We start from the raw sequence: 11,789 nt of genomic DNA on the forward strand, positions 1-11,789 counted from the left end.
CAATAGATTTATTAAGTATTCCCCCCCAAATATATAAACACAACCAGTAAAAAACAAACCATAAAACATCAGGCCTGGAGCCACAATAAAACAAAGAGACCGAGAGCAACAGGAAACAGAGGTGCCCTAAGTGGGGAGGACAGAGCCATGGACTCATGGGCGGGGTGGCCATAAATACTGAGGACCCTAACTCGGGAGCCCTGGGCGCTGGGACAAGCTGGTGGGAAGCCAAGCTGGGGACAGTGTCGTAGCTAGACAGCTCTGGGGCAGGGGCTGCTTGTCTTGGCCCTGGCTGCCACGCAGCCCCAGACTTCGGCTGTGAGAGGCTTCACTTGGGGCCCTGGGCCTCAGATTCCTCCTCATCATCTTCATACATCTCGCCCTCCTCCTCAGCAGTGGCGTCCTGGTACTGCTGGTACTCGGACACCAGGTCATTCATGTTGCTCTCAGCCTCAGTGAACTCCATCTCGTCCATGCCCTCGCCTGTGTACCAGTGCAGGAAGGCCTTGCGGCGGAACATGGCTGTGAACTGCTCCGAGATGCGCTTGAACAGCTCCTGGATGGCCGTGCTGTTGCCGATGAAGGTGGAAGACATCTTGAGGCCGCGCGGTGGGATGTCGCACACGGCCACCTTGACATTGTTGGGGATCCACTCCACGAAGTAGCTGCTGTTCTTGCTCTGGATGGCCAGCATCTGCTCGTCCACCTCCTTCATGGACATGCGGCCCCGGAAGACCGTGGCCACTGTGAGGTAACGGCCGTGGCGTGGGTCACAGGCGGCCATCATGTTCTTGGCATCAAACATCTGCTGGGTAAGCTCGGGCACGGTCAGGGCACGGTACTGCTGGCTGCCCCGGGCAGTGAGTGGGGCGAAGCCAGGCATGAAGAAATGCAGGCGCGGGAAGGGCACCATGTTCACAGCCAGCTTGCGCAGGTCAGCATTGAGCTGGCCTGGGAAACGGAGGGAAGTGGTGACACCGCTCATAGTGGCAGACACCAGGTGGTTGAGGTCCCCATAGGTGGGCGTGGCCAGCTTGAGGGTGCGGAAGCAGATGTCGTACAGGGCCTCGTTGTCGATGCAGTAGGTCTCATCCGTGTTCTCCACCAGCTGGTGGATGGACAGCGTGGCGTTGTAGGGCTCCACCACGGTGTCTGACACCTTGGGTGAGGGCACCACGCTGAAGGTGTTCATGATGCGGTCGGGGTACTCCTCACGCACCTTGCTGATGAGCAGGGTGCCCATGCCCGAGCCCGTGCCCCCGCCCAGTGAGTGGGTCAGCTGGAAGCCCTGCAGGCAGTCGCAATTCTCACACTCCTTCCGCACGACGTCCAGGACCGAGTCCACCAGCTCTGCACCCTCTGTGTAGTGACCCTTGGCCCAGTTGTTGCCTGCCCCCGACTGACCTGTAGGGAAGCAAGAGGAGGGGTGGCTGGGCAGAGGTCAAGGGGCTGCACTCCCAGTCTGCCCAACCCTGCACCACTGCACAGTGCTGGTGCCGGCCCTGTGCGCCGGTATCCAGGGCAGAACCAAGAACTCGGGTGCATGAGCCGGTGTTGTCCTGCCTCCCCCACCTGGCACTCTGGAAGCTTCGGTGGCAATCCCAGAACTCTTGGGTTTGTCCTCCTCAGGCTGCTGCCACTGGGCATGGGCAGAGCAAACTTACCAAAGATGAAATTATCTGGCCGGAAGAGATGCCCAAAGGCCCCGGACCGGACGCTGTCCATGGTCCCGGGCTCCAGGTCCACCAAGATGGCCCGAGGAACATACTTGTGAGCTGAAGGGAGACAGGAGGTTGGTGACACAAGCCACAGAGGGACACCTCCTCCTGCCCTCTGAATCCTGTCTAAGGACTGGCAGCACCTGCTCTCATCTAAGGCTGGGACTCATGGAGAGTTCCCGCGTTGCTACCAAGTCACATGGTCCTGTGGGGAGGTAATATTCCACCAGTGTGCCATGGGAATTACGTTGTACCAGTGGACATCAGCCCTCACCAACACTTGTAGCCCATGACCTGTCCCTTGCCACATATACGTGCCTCTCACTCTGTGATGGCTGTCACTGCGGCCTGCTGCCTGCAGCTTGGGTACCTCATTTCCAGCCCCCCTTCTGGCCTCTTAGGCCACCCACAGCGCTGCTACTCCGCCGTCCAGTGCCCCTCCCCAGGGCTAGGGCCTGGCGGGTGCTCACAAGAGGCCTCATTGTAGTAGACACTAATGCGCTCCAGCTGCAGGTCCGAGTCCCCCACGTAGTTGCCGCTGGGGTCTATGCCATGCTCATCACTGATGACCTCCCAGAACTGCAGCAGGCAGAAGAGAAGCAAAGTCAGCGGATGACCACAAAGTGGTAAAATTACACCCCCTCCAGCCTCCCAGCTCTCAGCACCAAATTCAGACCTGGGTCCCGCCAACCTCATTGAGAGGCTCCAGAAAGCCCTGTGCTGTCTGCAATCCAGGCTTCCTGAGCACCCAGGGGCCCTCAGTGTCAGTGCCAGTGTTGCCCAGGGACATCGCCAGCCCCAGTGAGTGGGCCCACAGGAACCCTGAGAGCCAGTCCCAACAGGCTGGGCTGCAGAGCTCACCCCTGTCCACATGGAACCTGTAACTCACAGGCTCGTTTTCTCATGCAGAGCCCAACCACCCCTTCCAGATGGCGAGAGGACACTGCACCCCTCAACTATGGCTCCTGTCACTGGGCACAGCAGTGCATGACCACGGGCAGGGCACAAGGAGTCCCTGCAGCCTGGTGCCCTCTTGCATGTGACAGAGCTGCCAGCACACGGGTGAGCACAGCGTCTGGGTGAGCAGGCTGCAGAGCCTCTGCCCAGGCACCCTTCAGTGGCGTCAGCATCCGCCAGTCTCCGTGGTCACGTGCTGCATGCTCCCCAGGGCTACGAGACCCCTCCTCATTCCTGGGTCACCCCTGGAGGTTGGAGGACTTGAGATGCTCTAATAAACAAAGGGCCTCTACTTAGCAGTCAGGGGCTCACAGAAAGACTGCTCTTCAAAAGAACTGTGTTAGGGGCCAGGGAGATGGCTCAGTGGAATAAGCACTTCACTGGCAAGCGTAAGGGCCTGAGTTCAAGCCCTGGTTCAAACAAAAACAAAAACAACAACAACAACAACAATAATAATAATAATAATAATAATAACTGTGTTAGGAAACACCTAGCTGCCAGTTGACTATATGGGGATGTTGCCAACAACCGTGGAAGCTACGTGTAGGACACAGTCCCAGACCCCAGGAACTTTTCTCCGTGCTACCCTTTGGTGCTGCTGGAATTTTGTCATGTGCGTACTTTTTTTTTTTTTTTCCCTTTGGTCTTTTTTGTCTTTTTGAGACAGGGTCTCACTATGCAGTTCAGGCTGGCCTTCAGCTCACCTTGTTGCCCAGACTCATCTCAAACTACCAACAATCTTCCTGCCCTAGCCTCCAAGTGTTGGGATTACAGATTTGTGCCACCATGCCTGGCACTACCTTTTTTTTTAAGTATTAACTCAAAGTTTTTTTTTTTTTAATTTAAAGTAGTTGAATAGATTATTATAAAACACCTACAGGTCTGGTGGTTTATACTAACAGGAGGTCACTCAGCAAGCATGAGGCTGGATTTCTTTCCCCCTTTTATGTACTTTTGTCATCCCTAAATTTTCTTTCTTTTTCTTTTCTTTTCTTTTCTTTCTTTCTTTTTTTCTTTTTTTTTTGTGTGTGTTTGTTTTTTGAGACAGGATTTTGCTATGCAGTTAAAACTGGGTTTGAGGGGCTGGGGAGATGGCTCAGTGGAATAAGTGCTTCCCTGGCAAGTGCAAGGGCCTGAGTTCAATCCCCGGTTCTGAAAAAAAAACCAAAAAACAAAACAAAACAAAACAAAAAAAAACTGGGTTTGAATTTACTGTGTAGCCTAGGCTGGGCTCAAACTCACAGCAATCCTCCTCAGGCTTTGGAGCACTGGGATTACAGGCAAAATGCCACCATACCTAGCACCAGACCCTTCGGCCTCAGTGTCCTGGGTAGCTGGGATTACAGGTTCATGACACCACACCCAGCTCTGCCATATTTCAATTTTTTAGAAAGAAGGCTGGGCCTGGTGATACATGCCTGTAATCCCAGCATTCAAGAGGCTGAAGCAGGAGGATCATTGTGAGTTGGAGGCCAGCCTGGGCTACATAGCCAAGACCCTGTCTCAAAAAAACAAAAACAAAAAAAAAAATTTACAGCAAAAATATATTAGCAAATACTTTTGCATATAACATTGATAAAAATGTAATTTAATTTTATTTTTTTATTATTATTATTTTTAATTTTATTTATTTTGTGTGTGTGTGTGTGTGTGTGTGGCCAGCTCAGCCCACCAGGGGGCGGGGCTGGCTGGCATGTGGTGCTGGGGGATTGAACCGCGGTCCCTGTGCTTTGCTAAGCTTATTCTAAGTAGGTGCTTTAGACCACTGAGCCATCTCACCAGCCCCAATAAAAATGTAATTTAAAACACTATCAGTAAAACTAAATGATGTAACGTAGTTAATAAAATAACGGACACACAGTCCACAGCTCAGGCCCAGCTTCCCTCAAGAGCCCAGGGTCCGGCACAGGCAGGGGAGCGCTGTCCGCGGTGCTGACCCTGCGGTGCCCCTAGCTAGGCCCCTGAGGAAATCGGCCTTGAAGGAGGGTGCAGGCTGGAGCCCCTACACACTCACCCCCGCGGCTGCTGGGGCGCTGAGAAGCTGGCCACGCCCATAGGCAGGGGAGGGGCGAGTCCACCCGCATGGTGGGGCGCAGACAAAGACGACTCCAAGACTGGCCCCTGGGACCGGGTTGGTGCCCAGACCCCAGCCGCGGGAACCACGGGGTGGAGCCCCGGGGTCACCTGTGCCCTGCCAGTCCTGACCCACCCTGCCCTGAGATCCCTGGCAAGGGACCCAACTTCTGCAGCTTTGAGACTCTCATCCTGGGGGCAGGTAACACCCAGTCCTCCCACGCAGGCCACACACAGCTCACAGGGCAGTCAGAACGCTCAGAAAGAAGGGTGACTGGCTCCCGCCCACCCGCTCTCTGTGACCTGCCAGGTACCACCCAAAGTCCCACAAGCAGCAGGGCCCCCTCCCTTGGCCAGGTGGCAGCTCCCGGTGACAGTGACAGGACAGGGAAACAGAACCCAGCTGCAGAGCAGGGAAGCTTCCCCTTGCCTGGGGCAGGTGTACAGACTGGCCTGGGGCTTCCAGGCAGAGGAGCCAGTGAGGAACTAGTGCAGGGTGCAGCGACAAAGGAAGACACTGATCTACTAAGAGAAGATTCACCTCTCAGCTATTGGCATTGTTACAAAAGATCGGAGTTTTTTGTTCACTAGGGATTGAACCCAGGGCTTATCTACTGAGCTACATCCCCAGTTTTTTCTTTTAAATTGCTTTTGGTCCTTTATTTTTTGATGACAGGGTCTTGCTTAGTTGTTCAGGCTGGGTTCGAATTTGTTACCCTCCTGCCTCAGCCATCCAGAGTGCTGGGATTCCAGATGTGTACAACCAACCACACCCAGTTCAGATATTAAAATTCTGAGCAAACACAAACTGAGAATAACTCAGAAGGAATAAGGGTCCTACCGGGGAGAAGCAGAACAAATCTCAGCCAAGAGCACTGTCCAGCGCCCAGGTGCTGCCTCTGTCCAGTGGCCCACAGTGGGGGCCCTGGGGTGGCCCTGACTTGCAGCCCTGAGCTCTAGCCTGATACAAGCCTGAGTGGGATCACAGTGCAGGGCCAGTCCTGGCCACAGAGGAAGGGTCACCAGGTCAGGAGCAGATGTTCTGGGCAGGGCAGGCCCCTGTGACCGGTTAATGGGTCCTCGGCCCCTCCCTCAGGCCAGGCCAGCTGTCAGCCACCGCCCAGGAGTCCAGATTTGATCCCAGGCTTCTGGACCCCGGCCTCCCCTCCCCCACCCCTCCAGGAGCAGGCGCAGCTGTCTCCTCCGTGATTAGGGAGTCTCCCCAGCAGAGACACCTCCACCCAAGAGCCAAACTTGCAATTTGCATGTCAGCCACGTGGCTGCCCCGGCCCCTGGTAATTAGGTTTTTGTTCCCGCCTGGTTTCCATGGTAACAGCCTTTGAGGCGTCTCTCCCGGGCCCCTCCGCGGCAGGACGTCTCCCCTCAGGAAGCTATGTCCCTGGCCTCGGTCCTGACAAAGACCGGGGCCCTACGCAGTTCTAAGGGAGACCGGCGCCTCCGCCCACCCGAATCCCTGGTCGACAGTACCCAGTGGCAGAAAGCCTTCTTCCACTTGCTGTGACCTTGAGCAAGGGACAGCCACCAGGACTGGGGACGGGACAGCTGTGGGAGTCCGGGCGGGTTTAGGCCACCTTCTGAGCCGCGCGGTCACTGCGCCAAGCCTCTTCTGCGCGGCCTGCGTCCGCGGGCCGGCCGACTGTGGAGCGGAGGCCGCTCAGCGCAGCCAGCCGGGCTGAGGCTTTGTTCTCGGATCCAGGCTCGCGGGGCTGGGTGGGCTCGGCCAGCAAGGCGAGCGCGGGGTCCAGCTCAGACCAAGGTCATCAGACAGCAGACCTTCCAACAAAGGGAAGGCGGACGTCCCTGCGGCGGGGTCACCCCGCACCCGGCCCCACCCAGCTGCTCCGCCGCCCGTTCGCTCGACCACACTGCGCGGGAGCAGGGCCACGCCCGGGCCGACCCAGCCCGAGGTCCTCGCTGCACCTGGGCGGCCGCGTCACCTGGGCTGCAGAGGAGGGCGCGCGGGGCGCGGGGCGGGGCTGGGTCCTTTGTTCCCGGCCTCGCGAGGGGCGCGGCCCGCGGAGCACGGCGCCCCCTCCCCGATCCTTCCCGCTCCCTCCTCTATTCCAAGGCGTAGGGCGGGCGGCCTCACCTTGGCCCCGATCTGGTTGCCGCACTGGCCGGCCTGGATGTGCACGATCTCCCTCATGCTGGCTGCGGGAGCGGACGCTGCGGAGGACCCGAGGACCTGGGAGCGCGCTCTTATAGCGACGGCCCCGCCCCGGCGGCTGCGGATGACCAATCGGGTCCCCGCCGCAGAGCCACGTCTCCGCCCCGGTGGCTGCGTGCTGCCAATAGCGTCCCGGTCCCCGAGCCACGGCTCCGCCCCCCGCGCCCCCGCGGCCCCGCACCACTCATCCCGAGCGCCTGGCTGGGCGGGGGTCCTCCAGGGGCGTGGGCTCCGCTGAGGACAATGGGACTCGGCGGTCTCTCCCCGCGCCCGTCGGACTCTGCGGGCTTAGGGATCGGATCAGGGACATCAACAGCCGACCATAGATCCACGGGAGCGCAGATCTTGGGCAGGGCCAGGGAGCCGGGGTCAGGAGGGCTGCGGCGCAGAGCGGCCCCAAGGCCCCTGCCAGGAGGGCGCTGCCTGCCCTTCCCCCAGGGCTTCCCGGCTCTGAAAACGCAGCTTTGCGGTTGTCCTCGGACCAGAGCCAGCAGTGGCCGGACGGGTGGGGGAGGAGGTTTCTGCCTGACTCATCCCTGATGTCACCCGCTCTGTGGCCTCTGGTGCTAGCGAGGGCGCCACCTGAGCGGGGACTGCGGGACGGGCGGGCGGGGAGCAGCTGGTCGGGGACGGGTGGGTGGGTGCGGCCGTGTGCGGTGGACACCCGCTGAGTGAGCCATGCAGTGAAGGCCTGAGACTACCACCGACAGCTCTCCATCAGGGAGACATACTCGGCCTCGCTCACAGGAGCGCGCGGAGAGCAGGCCGGCTCGGGTCTGCGCAGGACAGACCTTGGTCTCTTGGGAGAAGCGCCGGCTTGCGCCTCTAGAGCAGAACCTTTTGTCTACAGCGGGGCCCCGCCCCCCGCAATGTGGAGATGGCTTTCCGAGCCCGGCTTCCAGCTGTCCCCGTTCAAGGAGTCGGGGGTGAGCATTTGGCTGTGCCTCCTTGTCTGAGCAAGGATAGAGGGTTGGAGCATCCGTAGGCCAGCGCCTCCTCCCTGCCAGGGTGGCACTGGGCCAAGCTCCAGCCTTCTCATCCCGGAGCTTTGGTGCCAGGCTGAAGGCTGACTCACTGCTGTCTCCCCAGCTCTGCCGGGAACAAGCTCCCAGCCCTGGGGCCAGAAATCAGGGCTGCTGCCGACCACAGCCCAGGTTGGGATTGGTGGAAAGCTTTCTGCTAGAACCAGCACTGCCTCAGCCTCCACTGGGCCTACCCCAGGGCAGAGGCTAGCTGAGTGCTCAGCATCTGTGAAGGAAACTGAGGCAGGCTCTGCGGAAAGGTCGGGTTGGGCAGAGGAAGAGTTGGGTGTCTGTCCCCAGCACCAGATGGCACGGTTCATCCCACCGCTCCCCACCCCCAGCCTTGTCCAGTCCTCAGCAGTGTGGCGTGAATGCTTCCCAGGCAGGCAGAGGCCAGACCCTGTAGGGCAAAGCTGAGCAAAGCCTCTGGCCCAGCCTGTGCAGTGGGCAGGTCCACGAAAGGGACCTCACTAGGCAAGGTCCCACGCAGGCCACACTGACCATTGTGGTTCTGCCCCTCTCCCCCGGCATGCACTCCGGAGGCAGCGATGTCAGGGCCACGAACGTGGGTGCAGAGGTGACGGAGGAGGGTGTGTGGACCCTGCTACTCCTGCCTCTGTGCTGGAGTGTGGGGAGCCAGAGCGGAAGCCAAGGACCTGCATGAGTCTGACTGGGACCTCCACACTCTTCCCATAGATGCTGGCATCCTTTGGGACTGTGGCTTTTCACCTGGGCACATGGCCACAACTGGGAGGGCCCCTTCTCCCCCTCCTGATTTCCAGCCCGTTTTCCTCTCATCCACACATCAAGCATCTTCTGGACAAGCTGCAGGACACAGTATTTATTAACAAGTTCCCTGGCCCAGTTCCCCCAGGTCCTGTCCCTGAAGAACCTTCCAGTCAACCTCTGCTGGAGTGCGCACAGCGCAGGGGAACAGTGGATCTCTAGCTTTCTGCACAGGGAGGGTCAGCCCGACTGCCCTGTACAAAGCAAGTGTCAAAGCAACTGTGCTGGAAATCCTGTCCCTCCTCCTGAGGCACCTACTCTCTGGCTGTGGCTGGAGCTTCCTGGTGGCACCCTTTGCCAGGAGCATGATTTTGGGGTTTTTTTGCAGTACCAGGAATCGAACTCAGGACCTTGTACTTGCCAGGAAGGCGCTCAGCCACAGAGCTGTATCCCCAGACCCCTTCCTTGCTGATTCTTATCCCTCTTCTAACCGGGACTTCTTGTCCCAGTGGCTTGTCACAAGCCTCAAGAGCTAGCAGCAAAAATTGGGCAGGGAGCCAGATGTGGAAGACCATGCCTGTAACCTCAATATCCTGGAAGGCTGAGGCAGGAACATTAAAAAAAAAAAAAAAAAAAAAGTTAGGGCAATTTAGCAATTTAATAAGATTCTGTCTCAAAAAAGTAAAAAAAAAAAAAATAATAATAATAAAGGGCTAGACAGCGCAGTGCAAAAGCCCTGGTTTTAATTCCTAGTACCAAAAAACAAAGCACACCCCCCCACACAAATCCTGAATGGAGTGGGTGTTGCTTCAACCTGGGATGGAGCAGGCACTCTCCAGGGGGAAGAAGGTCTCCCAGGCACCTAGCACCCGAGTCCTAACACACCCAGCTTCCCCCTTCCCTGTGGTGGCTGCTCAGGCTCCTACTTTCAGGGTGACACTCACCCTCTCCCTGATCCTGCACGTTTCGAGATCATCCTGCCTCCCTCTGCCCAGCACCCTGGCCTGAGACCGGCACAGCCCTATGCTCAGGGGACGCAGCACTGCAGCACCTCCCTGAGAGTTGTGCGGAGCTCTGGGCTTCGGAAGGCGTAGATGAGGGGGTCCACGATGGAGTTGCAGATGATGAGCACCAGGAAGAGGTTGAAGTTCTGGAAGACGCAGCTGCACACGGGGTGTTGAGGGCAGAGGATGACAAGAGTGAGGTGCAGGAAGAAGGGGCCCCAGCACAGGAAGAAAACGCCCAGGAGGATGGTGAGCGTGACAGCACCCTTGAGGCAGAACCCTCGAGGGCCTGGGCGCTGCCTCTTGTGGAGCTGGGCAATACCCTGGGCATGCTGGCAGGCTCGGGTCAGCATGTGCACGTACAGAACTGCCATGAGAACCAGCAGGGCCAGGAAGAAGGCAACCAGGCACAGCAGCACGGCGGTATGCTTGTAGAAGGTGATGAAGAGGGTGCTGGAGAGGACACTGGTCACCCAGATGGCTGTGATGGCCCGTTGGGACCGCGACAGCGTCACAATGCTGTGATACCGCAGTGTGTAGAAGATGGAGATGTAGCGGTCCACGGCGATGGCACCCAGAAAGCACAGGCTGGACAACATGGAGCTACAGATGAGCACGTCGATGACGTTGTCCAGCTGCTGCGCCACGGCGGCCGCCGTCACCAGGGTGCCTGCCTCCAGCAGCAGCATGATGGCCGTCTCCAGCACAATGCTGCAGCTCACCAGCAGGTCGGACAGGGCCAGGCAACAGATGAAGCAGTACATAGGCGAGTGCAGGTTACGGTTCTTGGCGATGGCGGCTACCACCAGCACGTTCTCCACCAAGCTGACCAGCCCCAGGACAAGGAAGAGCCCATCGGGGACGGACACATGCAGGCACCCTGGTTCTGTGTGGTTGGCAGGCAGCCCAAGGGGCAGGGTGGCCGAGGGGGTGGCATCGATGGAGCCCAGGATCCTCCTTGAGGGCTCCTGCAGGGGACCGGTCCTGTTCTGGGACAAGGGGCCACCAGAGTCCTGAATTCCAGCTGGCATCACTCCAGGATTCCCACTCAGCTCATGGTGCTGGAAGGAAGGCCTGGTGTCTTGCATACCTGCCGCCATCCATCCAGGGGCCCCTAGAGTGGCCATCACTCACCCTCTGCATGGTGGGACTGCCTTGGTCCAAGCACGGCCCAGACAGATCCGATACTCCCCGGCTAGGTGCCCACTGCTCACCGAGTCTCATTCCCAGGGTGCATGAACCTGGTCCTCAGCCACGCTCTGCCCCCTTCCCAAAAGGCCCGTCAGGACCAGACATATCTGAGCCTCTGCCACCTGCCTCCCTGGGCCAGGGCTAGGCTGAGGGTCCAGGAAGAATAGAGCCTTTCTCTGCATCTTTAAATTTGTCCCTGAGCTCCTCCTCCTGCGGGTGACCACATGATGGGGGGTGTGCTTCCCATGCCTCAGTACTCCCGCCTACTCCTGGGGGTGTGGGCAGCACCCCCTGAGGCCCAGATTCCTGGGCCCAGAATGGCCTCTCCTCTTCACATCCAAAGCCTTTGAAAACTGCCCCCCCGCCCCCAGCACTTGCCTGTGCTGTCGGACCCTTCTCTAGTCAACCGCTGTGGTCCTGGGTCTGTTTCCTCCGCACACCGCTCTGCCTGGCCAGTGCAGCTCCTAGCACCCCACCACTGGGCACTGTGTAGGCCCAAGGCTAGAGGGCGGCCCCAGCCACTTCCAGCCAGGGCAATGTATCACAGCACTTTAGCTGCTGAACTTCAAGGTGGATTTGGAGGAGGGCCAATGAAAATTTAAAAAACTAAAACTTCACATCATGAGCACTGCAGACCTGCCAGGGCTGAAGGTGATAGGGCCCTGCCGCCTCTCAGGTGGGCTCTGGAGGGGCTGTGCCCAGGGCCAACCTGCAGAGCCTCTGCCTCCACTGCCCAGCCAGCCCTGCTGCAGACAAGTAGCAAGCCCTTCCAGTGCTGCTAGGGCTGCCACTTCCCAGGAGCTGCCAGCCGGGGGCATCCTGGTGATGTCCAGCAGGGCCCTGCAGCCCCACTGTGCTCCTATCACGGGGCAGCAGAGCACAGCTGCCTGCCCCATATCAGTGGTGCCCC

At 58.7% G+C, this 11,789-nt stretch overlaps 1 protein-coding gene across 1 annotated transcript; it reads right to left on the minus strand.

Annotated features, from left to right (window-relative positions):
• Positions 1–11,789, minus strand: LOC101578619 (tubulin beta-3 chain). The gene is made up of 5 exons (XM_023705205.1): positions 9,736–11,789; positions 6,859–7,137; positions 2,189–2,297; positions 1,665–1,775; positions 1–1,404 (listed from the first exon to the last, which is right to left on the minus strand). The coding sequence occupies exons 1-5, from the start codon at positions 10,813–10,815 to the stop codon at positions 329–331; spliced, it is 2,655 nt and encodes an 884-aa protein (XP_023560973.1). The 5' UTR covers positions 10,816–11,789; the 3' UTR covers positions 1–328.

This window comes from Octodon degus, unplaced genomic scaffold (genome assembly GCF_000260255.1).
Source record: "Octodon degus isolate 3935 unplaced genomic scaffold, OctDeg1.0 scaffold00215, whole genome shotgun sequence".
Classification (NCBI taxonomy): Eukaryota; Metazoa; Chordata; class Mammalia; order Rodentia; family Octodontidae; genus Octodon; species Octodon degus.

What these genes read in the sequence shown, in the direction of transcription:
- LOC101578619 (XM_023705205.1), bottom strand. Translation starts at nt 10,815, where the DNA reads ATGGCCACTCTAGGGGCCCCTGGATGGATGGCGGCAGGTATGCAAGAC. An exon ending in GCAACCAGATCGGGGCCAAG is followed by an intron (nt 2,298 to 6,858) that starts GTGAGGCCGCCC and finishes TGCCTGCTGCAG; the next exon opens with TTCTGGGAGGTCATCAGTGA. An exon ending in GCCAGATAATTTCATCTTTG is followed by an intron (nt 1,405 to 1,664) that starts GTAAGTTTGCTC and finishes GCTTCCCTACAG; the next exon opens with GTCAGTCGGGGGCAGGCAAC.